Raw genomic sequence first — 14,958 nt, forward strand, 5'->3', positions numbered from 1 at the left:
CGAACGTACTGGGGTGTAGGTACACGGTGGTATGACACGTACTGGGGTGTAGGTACACAGTGGTACGACACGTACAGGGGTGGGGGTACGACTCGAACGTACGGGGGTGTTGGTACATGGGGGTATGACACGTACTGGGGTGTAGGTACACGGTGGTACGACACGTACAGGGGTGGGGGTGCGACTCGAACGTACTGGGGTGTAGGTACACGGTGGTACGACACGTTCAGGGGTGGGGGTACGACTCGAACGTACTGGGGTGTAGGTACACGGTGGTACGACACGTACTGGGGTGTAGGTACACGGTGGTACGACACGTACAGGGTTGGGGGTACGACTCGAACGTACTGGGGTGTAGGTACACGGTGGTACGACACGTTCAGGGGTGGGGGTACGACTCGAACGTACTGGGGTGTAGGTACACGGTGGTACGACACGTACAGGGGTGGGGGTACGACTCGAACATACTGGGGTGTAGGTACACGGTGGTACGACACGTACAGGGGTGGGGGTACGACTCGAACGTACGGGGGTGTTGGTACACGGGGGTATGACACGTACTGGGGTGTAGGTACACGGTGGTACGACACGTACAGGGGTGGGGGTACGACTCGAACGTACTGGGGTGTAGGTACACGGTGGTACGACACGTTCAGGGGTGGGGGTACGACTCGAACGTACTGGGGTGTAGGTACACGGTGGTACGACACGTACAGGGGTGGGGGTACAACTCGAACGTACTGGGGTGTTGGTACACGGGGGTATGACACGTACTGGGGTGTAGGTACACGGTGGTACGGCACGTTCAGGGGTGGGGGTACGACTCGAATGTACTGGGGTGTAGGTACACGGTGGTACGACATGTACAGGGGTGGGGGTACGACTCGAACGTACGGGGGTGTTGGTACACGGGGGTATGACACGTACTGGGGTGTAGGTACACGGTGGTACGACACGTACAGGGGTGGGGGTACGACTCGAACGTACTGGGGTGTAGGTACACGGTGGTACGACACGTACAGGGGTGGGGGTAGGACTCGAACGTACTGGGGTGTAGGTACACGGTGGTACGACACGTACAGGGGTGGGGGTACGACTCGAATGTACTGGGGTGTAGGTACACGGTGGTACGACACGTACAGGGGTGGGGGTAGGACTCGAATGTACTGAGGTGTACATACACGGGTGGGTGTTCGACACGTACAAGGGTGTACATACAGGGGGGGGTGTACATTCACGGGGAGTACGATTCAAACGTATGGGTGCTGGGGGGAGTGTTGGGCGCGTATGCGGGCACATGTCTCCATGGTTGCAATGGGAGTTCGGTGCGGACGGTGTTTTTACCATACGGTTGTGAGTTCGGACGCACGGGTGGGATCGTGATTCCTCGGTCGGACTTCACTTTTCATGTTTGTACGGTAAATCGTCCGAGGACGTGTCGGACACATTTTACGACCCGAGGACGTGTGGGGAATGATTCCCAATGCGGTTCGTATGGACTTTTTACCATGCGAATCGTGATTGCCAGTTCGTACGGCACTTGTACGATTCGTACGGTAAAAAGACCGGATACGAGTCACACGGGGAATTTTTTTACCGGATCGTAATCGGCACCTTAGAAGAAATTTCACAGAAAAGCAGACAATGGTTTCCTATGGGAAAAAAATGAGTTAGAGGTAAGTATAGTTGTGGACACTTTTCAGAGTCAGGGCTGGGCACCAAGATCCAGCACTGGGAGCTCACCTAGGAGCAGGTGAGTAAATTCGTTTTTGTCACTTGGCTGATTTTTGGTGAATATTTGCAGTTTTGAAAAGTTCACACTTAGAAGATTTTTGAAGAAAAAGCCAGTCAATGTTACCCTATGAGGAAAATGAAGTTAGCGGTTTAAGGGTAAGTACTCGACTGGCAGAGTTGAAATTCCGGGCATAGACTCAGGGGTCCCCCAGTGTCAGGTAGGTACAGTTGGTTCACCCTCAGCGGTTTCAGGACGGCCAGGTGCAGAGAGAGTTAGGCCCGATGTTATCCTATGAGGGATAGGGGGGCCTTGGTTGGTGGCTGCTGTCTGGCAAGCCACGCGGCTGTGGGAGCTGGGCTCCTGGTCACTTACTCAGGGCAAGTGGGAAAGTAAGTTAGTGTAGAGAGTGCACTGCCAGGGCCACTCGGGCGGCTGGGTGCAGGGTGCTTTTGAGCCTTCGGGCGCTCAATGGAAATCATTGGGAATGTTCCGGTTTGGAAAAAGGCTGCAAGCTCGGGGACGAGGATGCTTCAGGTGCCACCACCACTTCGAGAGGTAAGTTGGGTAGTTGTAGGTTAGGTGGGTACCCCGGGATTGGGCACAGGGGACCGCAGGGCGCCGGGTGCAGGGGTGCCTTTTGATGTCGGAAATCTTACCCTCTTGTTGATCGCGGTTGGGGTGGCACTCTGTTCTGAGGCTGCAGGCTTCTTCCGGAATGTCGAGGGGGGTCCTTGGGTGCCGGACTCGGGGTCACAGTCGCCGTGGGGTCGTCCTCAGGGTCTTTGTCCACTCCGGCACTGGCCAGGCTTGGCTGGTGCAGAGTGGGTTGGGTCCGCGGTTCCGGGCTGCTGCCAGGGGTTAAAAATAGGTTTCTTGAGTAGAGCCTCTACTCATGGGAGTCCCAGGGGCTTAGAGCCAAAAGGTAGCCAGGTCCTCCGGGGTTGGTGAGGTTGCTGGCCACGAGAGATGCCGCGCTGGTGCAGGTTCGAGAGTCGACAGGCCGGTAGGGCTGGGGCCAAAGCAGTTGGTGTCTTCTTCTCTTTTTAGCAGCTGCAGGGCAGGTCCTTGTTCTTCTTGCTCTTCTTGTAGTTTTCTATCTGGAATCTCAGGAAGGAAGGTTCAGGGTGCCCCTAAATACTAGATTTAGGGGCGTTACAGGTAGGTGAAGGCCAGGGACCAATGGGTCCTTGTCCTGGGGTGGGTACACCCCCTATCCTGCCTCTCTCCTGTGGGAGGGGGGCAGTAGCCTAATCCTGATAGGGTAGGGCCTCCCATCTTCAAGATGGCGAGAGCCCGGAGATGTGCTTCACCTCGTCTCCCCCACCTGAGGGGTGGGGTGGGCAGGCTGGCACATCCCCTGTCCTTGTATGGGGTTTCCGGCCAAGCTTCCCGCCAGAGTGGGGGGTTGCAGTGGCCTGGGGAAACTCCAAATGGCGGCATGCCTTTGAAGCTTCCCTTTGCTCGTCCTGGGGGAGGAGATTTCTCACCTCACCCAGGATGTGCATTGTTGCAGGCCCGGGAGAGCAGGGGCTCTCCCACCCAGGGGTCCAGCAACGTGTCTGCTGTGTGGCAGCCTGGGCAGCCTCAGAGCAGACGTGGATTGTAAGTTAGCTGTAAGGGGGCATCTCTAAGATGCCCTCTGGGGTGCTTAGTACATTAAATCCCACACTGGCATCAGTGTGGGTTCAATGTGCTGAGAAGTTTGATACCAAACTTCCCAGTCTTCAGTGTTGCCATTATGGTGCTGTGGAGCTCGTGTTTGACGAGCTCTCAGCACCATGTACTCTTAAATGACAGCACTGCACTTACAGTGTCCAGGAATGGACCCGGGTACTATAGGGGCACAGGGCTCCTGCTCCTGTGCCCACACCATAGGCGTAATGCACCCAGCTAGAGGGGTGGCTGACATATGCCTTGGCAGTGTAGGTGATGGGCATGGTACACAGTGATGTGTGCCATGTCGACTCTTTGTTTCGTCCTGCACCCAGACACTCAGCCTGCAAGGGCAGTGTGTGTGTGTACGGGTACAGGGCCTCTGCGGGTGGCACAATGAGTGCTGCAGCCCTTAGAGGCTTTCTCTGGCCACAAGGCCCTGGGTACCTAGGGTACCATTTACTAGGGGCTGACATGTGGCGAGGGTTTTGCCAATTTGGAGTTTGTGTGGTTTAAGGAAGGAACATAGGCCCTGGGCACCTGATTGGCAGGAACTCAGGGTACACTCAATCAAAGTACATTCAGCAATTTAGCAAAAAGTGGGGGCATACCATGCAAGAAAGATGGCACTTTCTCACACACATGTGCTATTCCCTCTGTATTTTCACTCTGCCCTCACATGTGCTTTTCCCGCTCTATTTTTCTCTCTTTCCTCACACATGCTATTCCCTCTGTATTTGTCTCTCTTCCCTCACATGTACTCTTCCCTCTGCATTTTTTCTCTATGCTCTCACATGTGCTCTTCGCTCTGTATTTTTTTCTCTGCCCTCGCATGTGTTCTTCTCTCTATATTTGTCTCTCTGCTCTCACATGCTCTCTTCCCTCTATGTTTTTATCTCCGGTCTAACATGCGCCCTACCCTCTGTATTTTTTTTGCTTTGCTCTCACATGAGCTCTTCCCTCTCTATTTTTCTCTCCTCCCTCACATGGACTCTTCCCTCTGTATTTTTCTCTCTGCCCTCATGTGCTTTTCCCTCTGTATTTTTCTCTCTGCCCTCACATACTCTTCCCTGTATGTTTTCCTCTTTGCCCTCAAGTGCACTCTTCCCTCTGATCACATGCATACACAACTATGCACACATACAAACACACACATGCATTTACACACACATATGAACATATACAAACACACACAGACATGCATAAACATATGCATATACATGCACACCAACACACCAACCCCACATACACATATTAACAAGCACGCACACCAACATACTCAAACACATATACATACACACAAACATGCATACACAGACATAGGTATACACACAAACATATGTGTACACATCCATGAAGACAAATGAACACAATGACACACCCATACTTGCACACCAACACACACATGCATACACAAACATATACACATACAAACACACACACATGCATACACACACAGATATATACATATAGACACACACACTATGCACACACACGCATCTCCCGTACTGTCTCAGGGGAAGAGTCGGTGTCAGCTGTCTCCTAGAGGGAGATCTCGCATGAGACAGTAAGACTCAGAGACATGTGGCGGTGGGGAGAGACAGACATGCCTCCCTTTAATTGTGTTGTTGCAAGATGGGGACTATCTTCTGCCACTGGTGCATTCAGATAAGCGGCAGGAAGTTCGTCGGACACATGCACTGGTTTCAATTCCGAGAAAGTGGGGTGAACGTTTCACAGATCGGGAGTGTGTGTAAACACGTGTTTCTCCTTCACGGCAAGGCCCATCAGTACGTTTTGTTTAACCGTGTGGTCATGAATCCTTTAATTGCATAAGTGAGCGGGTATGGATGTAAACAAAAATGTAACACTAATACCACATTTTCTGTCACTCTTGTGAACAGGTTTGCTGTGAATGTATGAATGAGAATGGCGTTTTAGAATACGTTGCATGGAAAAGGGTCAACATGGTGTCTACGTGTTTTTGGGTGTTTTTTTTTAATTTATTTTTTATTGCATGGTTAACGTCATGATATACCGGATTCGGATGCTTCATTGCAGATCAGTTGTTTGGCCCGTGGTTATTTACGAGTTTGGAAAATACTTTTGTATTGTTTCGATTCTTTTTGTCTCTGCTCTATCTATTGGCTGCGTCCTTACTCTCTCCCATCTTCTCTCTCCACCTCTTTGCTACATGTTCTCTCGTAATGTTTTCATTTTCCCCAACTCTCCTCTTTACTCTCTCTAATTCTTTTTTTGCTCCTTTTCTGTCTCTGTCCCTTCTCTCCTCTTTCTCTCCCCACCTGTCCCTTCTCTAACCCCACTCCTCTTCCTCTGCCCGCCCCCCCATCCCTCTCTCTCGCAGTACTGCAGCATAGGCAGCACCAGGTCTCTGATGCCTTCTCAGTGTTGGCCCTGGGGGTGGAGGAGGTAAGTCAGCCCCCCAAGTGAATCCCATTATCAACAGATAGTGAACCTCTATTTACCAACAAGTACGGGTGACGGCTGATGCGAACAGTGATCTGCTCTCAGCCCCGGCAGGGCCTGTGGGGTGGGGGCGTTACCTTACACTAGGAGAGGAAGTAAAAGTGATATCCTCCCCTCCCCCCCACTCCACCACTGTCTCTCCTCACCCTCCACCTCTCTCTCTCCTCCACTTCTGATTCCCTTCCAACTCGGTCTCTCCTTACCCTCCACCTCGGTCTCTCCTTACCCTCCACCTCGGTCTCTCCTTACCCTCCACCTCGGTCTCTCCTCACCCTCCACCTCGGTCTCTCCTCACTCTCCACCTTGGTCTCTCCTCACCCTCCACCTCGGTCTCTCCTCACCCTCCACCTTCGTCTCTCCTCACCCTCCACCTCGGTCTCTCCTCACCCTCCACCTTCGTCTCTCCTCACCCTCCACCTCCGTCTCTCCTCACCCTCCAACTCTGTTTCTCCTCACCCTCCACCTCACCCTCCACGTGTCTCTCCTCACCCTCCACCTCACCCTCCTCACCCTCCACGTGTCTCTCCTCACCCTCCACGTCTCTCCTCACCCTCCACGTGTCTCCCCTCACCCTCCACACGTGTCTCTGCTCACCCTCCACGTGTCTCTCCTCACCCTCCACACGTCTCTCCTCACCCTCCACACGTCTCTCTCCTCACCCTCCACCTCACCCTCCACACGTGTCTCTCCTCACCCTCCGGGTCTCTCCTCACCCTCCACGTCTCTCCTCACCCTTCACGTCTCTCCTCACCCTCCACGTGTCTCTCCTCACCCTCCACGTGTCTCTCCTCACACTCCACATGTTTCTCCTCACCCTCCACGTCTCTCCTCACCCTCCATGTCTCTCCTCACCCTCCACGTGTCTCTCCTCACCCTCCACATGTCTCTCCTCACCCTCCACACGTCTCTCCTCACCCTCCACACGTGTCTCTCCTCACCCTCCACACGTGTCTCTCCTCACCCTCCACACGTGTCTCTCCTCACCCTACACATCTCTCCTCACCCTCCACGTGTCTCTCCCCACCCTCCACATGTCTGTCCTCACCCTCCACGTGTCTCTGCTGCATGCCTCACACTGCTGCACGCCTCACACTGCTGCACGCCTCACACTGCTGCACGCCTCACACTGCTGCATGCCGCTGCACGCCACACACTGCTGCACACCTCACACTGCTGCACGCCACACACTGCCACACGCCGCACACTGCTGCACGCGGCACACTGCTGCACGCGGCACACTGCTGCACTCCACACACTGCGTTTATGCGAGTTTATGCTACTGACATTGTAAATGACAATGCCTTTTATTTGTTTTAAAACCAAAACATAAATAAAAGGCATTGTAATTTTACAATGCCAATAGCTCAAACTCTTATAAATGCAAGACCTATTGCATTGCAAATGCTTGTTTTTTAAGTGATAATTTCAAATATGAATTTAGAAACATACATTCTTCCCTCCACATTTCAAACAATGCCAACAGTGAAGTAAGAGGCAAGTCAGTTATCATGTGCACTCATAGGATGGCCTAGGTCCCTATTATACATAAACAAGACTATAGTTTATTAAATCAAACAAAGGAGACGGTTTTGTAGACACACATCCTTAAGTCATGTATTACGAGGTCCTCTTATATGTGATAGTAAAATTAAAAGGAGGGAAAGTGAAATAAAGCAATTGTCTAGGATCATATGATTTGGTAAAGTGGGGGAAGCTGGAAGTCATCTCAGGTTTTCTGGTTGCACATAGTGCAATTCATCCACTAGATGTATATGCTCGGCTCCACCTGCCAGCCCCGCTTCTCCCTGGATCGCCACCCTGTTGGCTGGGCCGATGCTTGCTTGTTTACCCGATGACTCAGGATTCTGAAAGAGAAACCGAGGACGGACTGCGCGCGGCGTTCTTCCTCCCTATTGGTGGAACGCGCTGTGTCCGGAAGTGTCGGTGCTGTGCACTCTCCTTTTCCACGTACCCCGTTTTACCTGCAGAGATGTCTGGGGGCGCCCCCGAGGTCTCACCGCCGGTCGGGGGAGACCTGGCCCTGACCGACCTACCGCGAGCACCCGTAGCCCCCAGCCGGGGCACCCGCAGCCTCACTGCCAAGCTGAAGGCCGCGCTGGGCTGCTGGCGGGATGGCCGGGGTACCGTGGCCGCGGTGCGGGACCAGGAGGCGCTGCTGAGGCCTGAGGAGCTGCCGTCCCTTCACAGGCCGCAGATGGAAGGTGGGGGCCCCGGTGCTGACAGTGAGCCACTGTCTGTGGCATCTCTAGCATGGTGCATTCTTGGGGGTGCACCATGGGGGGCAGTAGTCATGGGCTTAGAAATGCTAGACTGTAAAGTGCCGCTGCTAAAGGAGGACCTGTGGCTGACGGGGTGTCCCACGTGGCAGCTCTAGGTGGGGTGTCCTAATCTGGCTGCTGTAGGGAGGTGTCCCACCTGACAGTTGAAGGGGTGTGTCCCACCTTGCAGTTGTAGGGTGGTGTCCCACTGACCTGTCACCTGTATTAGGGTGTCCAACCTGTCGCCCGTGTTAGGGTGTCCCACCTGTGCCCTGTATTAGGGTGTTCCACCTGTCACCTGTATAAGAGTGTCCCACCTGTCACCTGTATAAGAGTGTCCCACCTGTCACCCGTGTTAGGGTGTCCCACCTGTGCCCTGTATTAGGGTGTTCCACCTGTCACCTGTATTAGGGTGTCCCACCTAACTGCTGTGCATGGGTGTCCCCACCTGACAGCTGTAGAAGGAGTTCTCATCTGGCTGCTGTATGGTGTGTTCCACCTGGCAGCTGTAAGGGGGGGGGGGCACCTGTCATCTGTAGATGGCCGCTTTGCTGTCAGTTGTACAGTTGTAAGGGAATGTGCTCATCTCGTTGCTGTAGGGGACTGTCCTCACCTGGCTGCTGTATGGGACTGTCCTCACCTGGCTGCTGTATGGAGCTGTCCTCACCTGGCTGCTGTATGGGGCTGTCCTCATCTGGCTGCTGTAGAGAGGGTGCCCTCATCTGGCTGCTGTAGGGAGCTGTCCTCGTGTGGCTGCTGTAGGTGACTGTCCTCACCTGGCTGCTGTAGGGGACTGTCCTCACCTGGCTGCTGTAGGGGACTGTCCCCACCTGGCTGCTGCAGGGATGTGTACTCATCTGCCTGCTGTAGGGGGTGTCCCACCTGGTAGTTGTCGATGGGAGCCCCACCTGGCACCTGTAGGGGGTTACCCCAATCTGGCTGCTGTAGGGGGTGTCCCACCTGTGTGCTGTCCCAACTGGCTGCTGTTGGAGGTTGTCCCCACCTGGCTGCTGTAGGAGGGCTTTCCCACCTGCAGCTATAGAGCGGTGCCACACCTTGCATCTCTAGGAGGCCGTCCTCATCTGGCTGCTGTATGGGGTTGTCCCCACCTAGCTGCTGTAAGGGGAGGGTGTCCCACCGGGCAGCTGTATGAAGTGACCCCACCTAGCACCTGTTTTGGGGTATCCCTACCTGATATCTGTATTGGGGTGTCTCCACTTGGCACCTGTATTGGCGTGTCCATATCTGGCACCTGTATTGGGATGTCCCCACTTTGCACCTGTATTGGGGTGTCTCACGTGGCAGTTGGTTGAAAGGGGCATGTTATGAAGGGCAACATTACCTAGGAGTGCGTGAAATGTATTGTTTTTATTAAAATAACTTAACATAACATCTTTATTATCTGTGGCAAATATGTCAAATTAACTCTTCTCGCCATAATTCTTATCCGAGTAATAACCGGCTTCATTTACGCTGTCTTTACTTATTTGACCTTTACAGCTTGCAAAGAGGAGCAGCGATGGCGCCTTACTTGTAGAGTGGTACTTCTCTGCCCTAAGTTTTTGATGGACGTGTTATTCAGTGCTTTGAACTTTGCTTCTGGCTGGGCTAGTGTAGTTATTTGCTTATTTTCTTTCAATAGTTGAAACTGGTAGGATTTGAGTATCCTCTTAAATAACTATGCAGTGTGTGACTTGAGTCTGTGAAAATGGTGTTACTTGGAGCTTATTCCGGCTATTTGAATAACTCCGCAACCTTAGATACATATGATTCTGCTGTCTGAGGTGGGTGAGGTCTTTTTAACAATGGCGACTGTTCTGAGAATAACAGTTTCCTTTATCTTGGGCACTGCTTTGCTTTACTCTTCTCTGCAGCTATGTCACATAAGAACTAACTGATGTTACGAAAGCGGTGTGATCTTTATTATTCTGAAGATAGCTGTGCTGTGAATGTTTTTGTTAATCCAGACTGTGCCGCTGATGCCTGTAAATTCGGTGTAGCGTGTGAAGTCTGTGGACTGGTCCCGTAAATGTAGTGAAACCTGAGGGATTCCTTTGTTCTCAAAGGCCTATATGATATATTTTAACTCGAGGACCAGCTCTGTGGCCTCAGATGAACTGAAGAGATGGCCTATTGTCTGAGCCTGTAAGGTCTCTGCAACTTGAGGGGCACCTCTGATGTTTCCGCCCTTTAAGTTCTGTGTAACCAGAGGACTAGTTTTGCTGTTTTAGGCCTGTTAGTGGCTTTGTGACCAAGAGATATCAAATGCATGTGCTATTCCTCCCATTTAATTCACAATATTTATATTATTGGTGATGGTCGTGTTGATTCTGAGAAGTCCGTGTGATATGGTGCTGATCATTAGAAATGTAACTGCGGGTACCTTAAATATTTGTTGCACTAAAAAAAGATGCGTAAGTTCTTGAGACTTGGCTCCTCATGGGTGCTACCCCACCCCGCTTTCCTCCTGCACGGTCAGCATTTAATAATGTGTGTCCTGTTATGGCCAGATAAGTGATGGTGAGCTCAGAAGCTTCATCTATCTACTCATGTCTCTACAGCGACCATCAGATATATTCCTTCATCCAATGGTATCTTTGATTTTGCAAGCTATTAACATTACCATCAATGCGTTTTGAGCAAACAGTGTTTATATGTTTTTTAAGTATGAAATTAAATACGTTTTTTTTTTTTCTCGCAGTTAGTGATTAGTATTGTTATTAACATTGTTATCTGTGTTTTGCAACAGAAGGACACATATATACCAATAGATAGCAGTGACAATTCTGGAGTGGGGTAGTTTAGAAGGTGATGTCACTCGTAGACCTACATGAAGTGTGTATTTAGTTCGCCCTCAGCAGCGGTTGACAAATAGTAGGGGGGCGGGGGGGGGGGGGGGATGTGTGATCGGTTATGAAAATATGGTGAATTTCTCACTTCATGAAGTTGGACAACTTGCTAGAACTTTGCATATGGGCGAATATCCTTCACAAAGTAGTTAGACTTCTGATGGAATTTCAAAATCTTTTGCGTACCTCCAACAGTTCTCTCTTTTGGGTACAGATCCTTATGGGTATGCATGTTATTTTCATATGGTTGATTGGCTCAAATGACCGACTAATTCATGAAACATTCTCCTCAAGAGTTTTACACCTTCACCATTTGATTTCCTTACTGAGGCTGACTTGTCCCAACGAATGTGTGTCCTTTCTGCACAGTGGCCACTTCCCATGTCCAATTAATGCTCTTTACTCCATTTTAGGTCTCTGGTTCAATATTCACTTCTGGAGGTGGGCAGCACTCGTGGTCCTCATTTTGATAATGATCGCAGTGACCGTAATAAACCTCATCCACCTGACCAGTAAGTATTTGTGTTTGCACAATAGAAGCTTTATCAAGTAAGAATGTGTGTGCAGCATTTCAGAATCGAAGGCAAACTTTTCTCACTAATGGTTGTGTGTTGTGGAACAGCCCCAATTTCTGCTGCAGAGACCTATGTTTACCATGTATGTTTGGTACAGCAGGTGGGTGCTGCCCGAGTATGCCGTTGAACGTTTGTAAAATATCAAACTCCTCCAGCTGACATTAACCTGCAACAGTTATAGGTGTTCAGACTGTATGGCCACCATGTAGAAACAGGTTCTGCGATATGTAGAGATTAAGAGACTCCTGTGCAGCGTCGCACAATGAAGCATATCTGTATGTGTTTTAGTGTGACTAAAAATATATATTTTTAATCAGTGAGTGTATTATTTTTCTGATAATCACATATCCTGGTTATATAAATATAACCTGGTGATTTGAAGTGGCCACAATAAAGATGTTTACTGTAGTCTGTTAAAAATAGATCCGGGTAAAGATCTGTGGAGTACTATTAATGATAAAAGCTCATTTTTGTATTAACTTCTGTTTTTGAACATATTGCTTCATTAAAAAAGTGCTTTTTCTACGCAATGTAATTTGGAGATGCTTCTAATACCCTCTTAGTATAAAGCGGGTACCGAAGTGGTCCATTTTGTGCCACTGTTCTGAATGAACTAATCAGTCATTTTGACCGTATATTGATCTTGATCTGTTTCGTTTCTCATCAATACTTCGGCAAAACTTCATCACAGCAAATAGATAAACGAAACCTAAATGGCTTCATTCTTAAAGGAAGGGTAGATCTGCACCCAGGGAATTGCAACCCTGCATAAAAGTAGATTTACTACTTTCAGTAATTCACATTTCTCTTCAAGGTAATGCTTGGAAACATGCACTAGTTATGGATTTCCATGTGTAATGGAAAAGTCTATCAATTTGTATTTTCACATGCGGAAATGTGCATGCATGTTCTTTCATGCAAAAAGTAGAGCATATGCACTTGGTAACTTTTTTGTTTTGCATTTCAACATGATGGAAATATGTTTTAACTTTCAAAAAAACTTGTCCCTCACACCTCGCAAATGTTGGACGGATGTTCCTTTCCTTGTCTAGAAATGGATTTACTTCTACACATTCCAGGGTCGAAAGGGGTTGGAAAAGGCTTTGTGGTTGTCCACATATGTGACTGTTAGGAGGTATGCACACATTTCCAGCCAACCCTGCCCTGGAATAGCTACTTCTCACCAACTGGAGAAATTTTACCTACACAAAAGCGTCTGTTCGAAGCCAACGTTCTTGAGCTGAAAAGGTGGTTTTCGACTTGTAGATTAAGCTATTAACACACACAAATTTCCATGTGTAGTAGCACAGGTGCTTCAATGTGCTTGGAGTGTTTTGTTACTGCAGAGCCATCTATGAGAAGTAGAATGCCTGGAGGTAGGGAGTGAAGTGTGAGTAGTTGGCCAAAGTAGATGAAGAGGACAACTGTTGTTTTATTCTTAAATCATCCCGATTGTAATCTTCTATGGTCTCTATAAATATTAAGATTTGTAATTGCCACTAAGCCGTTCTTTGTTTTGCTCTTCCTCTGTTCTGGCTAGTTGTGCGACGGATAGCTGCGAAAGAGCCCCCCAAGCTTGAGCCATGTCCCTATGACTGGATGTACTACAGGAGAACATGCTACTACTTCTCAGACTTTGAGAGCGACTGGAACTCCAGCCAGGCCTTCTGCTCTGCCTTGGGTGCCTCCCTCGCATTGATACGAAACCACGAGCAACTGGTAAGTCCATGGTAGGAGAGATCATAGTGGGAGAAATAACTAAAGTGCTGACTTTTGGATGTCGTTACTACACCACAACGTGTGGAAATGGGTTCTACATTGTCGCGTTTAATTCATTTTAAGTGGATCTGTCAGTCATGTTCGAAGGCTAATCCCACAACAGGTTGGAGAAAGGTTTCCAATTCACCAGTGTCACATGCACACCAAGGCAGCTACACCTTTCGGGCTGTTTCTTAAATAGGAATATGGGCCAGGGGTGCTGTTATACCCCTTATGTTTGGTACTGTAAACTCTTGTTTATGTAGTTTTATACAAGCAATCGCACCTCATTTCAGGCCCAGTGAAGCAACATGTATTTACCCAAACTAATATACAGAGACTGACAAACAAACATGCTTACACATTAACTGACCTAAATGAACAGTTCAATCTGTTAACACTCACACATGCACAAACTTAGGAATAGGAGGACAGTGAGAGAAATAGAAGTGGATGGAAGAATAGATGCAGGTTTTACGCCTAGTAAGTCTATCGACCCTTTTCTGATGAAATCAACTTTGAGGTGGAGGAAAGATTGGTTTTATTGCTTTTCAAGTAAAATGTATTAAAGTAGAATTTTTGTTGTCACAATTAAAAAACATTCAGCCATTAAAACATGCTGTATTGAATGTATTGTAAGACAGTCAGTCAAGTGAAGATCTTAAAATCCCAAAGGTTAGCTGATTCTTCCAAACATTTCAAGATTAATGTCCAGAGTTTTAGCTGTACAAGCTGATAACCTCGCCACTAGGCACAAATAAACCTGCAGCATTGCAGCTGTGACTCCTTATCCGAGGAACTAACGCCTACGGTGGTATCTCCTCTCATACTCGAGTCTTGAAAAGGCAAACTGTGTCTCTGTGTCGCTTTTCCTTTAATGTAAAGCATAGTATTTCCATCATGACTAGAATGTCAGCCCACAAGGCGCAACCTTACCAGAAAGAGACTAAGAAACCCTCAGCCTTAGTAAGGCATTCCTGCTGTCTTTACTGTCTTTACTATCTGCTTCTGTCATGTACAGGGTTGGGCTCCTTCTCAGTATCTGAGTAAGATATGTTCACTCATTTTCTCCATTGTAGAGAAATCAAGATCCGAGTGACGTACTTCGCATTTCCTGCTTCTTCACCAGAGCTTTAAGAGCAAATAGTGTGCACCAATTTCCAGTCTGAGTGAACGTTCGCATCATCCAAGACCTACGCATAAATGTTCCAACTTGAGCCAGTATCCCCAGTTTCTGCACAGCGCAAAGCTTTGATCATATCGAGCTATGTGTTGGTAATCTACTGCAAACCTGTGACCAAAGACCGATAGAGACAGTTTCTAAAGATTACAATTTCAGATATGCCCATGCCTGAGATGTCAACTGGGACAGGTGGGAAATTCCTCTGAAGGTATGACATTGGGCTTGGGCTTAGCATTTTGTTAATTTCCCTAGAAAGGCAGCATGACTGTAAAAGAATATAAGGTTGCTACCACAAAGTGAATCCCACGCAGTACACCTAAACACATTAATTTGTGGAGAGGTGTGGCTCACTGGTTAGAGCCGGCAGACCCGTAAGCAGAGAATCGGCCAGGGACCAGGGTTCAATTCCCGACGCGGCAGGGTCGTGGACCAGGGTCAA

General features: G+C 49.1%; 1 protein-coding gene across 1 annotated transcript in view; it reads left to right on the forward strand.

The window, feature by feature from the left end:
* The first annotated feature begins 7,739 nt into the window (after positions 1 to 7,739).
* LOC146813295 (C-type lectin domain family 2 member L-like) overlaps positions 7,740 to 14,958 on the forward strand; it is a 62,023-nt gene continuing 54,804 nt past the window's right edge. Inside the window, exons 1-3 of the mRNA XM_085620140.1 lie at positions 7,740 to 8,097; positions 11,417 to 11,515; positions 13,119 to 13,297. Of these exons, the coding sequence (XP_085476266.1) occupies positions 7,866 to 8,097; positions 11,417 to 11,515; positions 13,119 to 13,297 (510 nt within the window). The 5' untranslated portion in view covers positions 7,740 to 7,865. The remainder of the gene's footprint in view (positions 8,098 to 11,416; positions 11,516 to 13,118; positions 13,298 to 14,958) is intronic.

Source organism: Triturus cristatus, chromosome 7 (genome assembly GCF_964204655.1).
Source record: "Triturus cristatus chromosome 7, aTriCri1.1, whole genome shotgun sequence".
Classification (NCBI taxonomy): domain Eukaryota; kingdom Metazoa; phylum Chordata; class Amphibia; order Caudata; family Salamandridae; genus Triturus; species Triturus cristatus.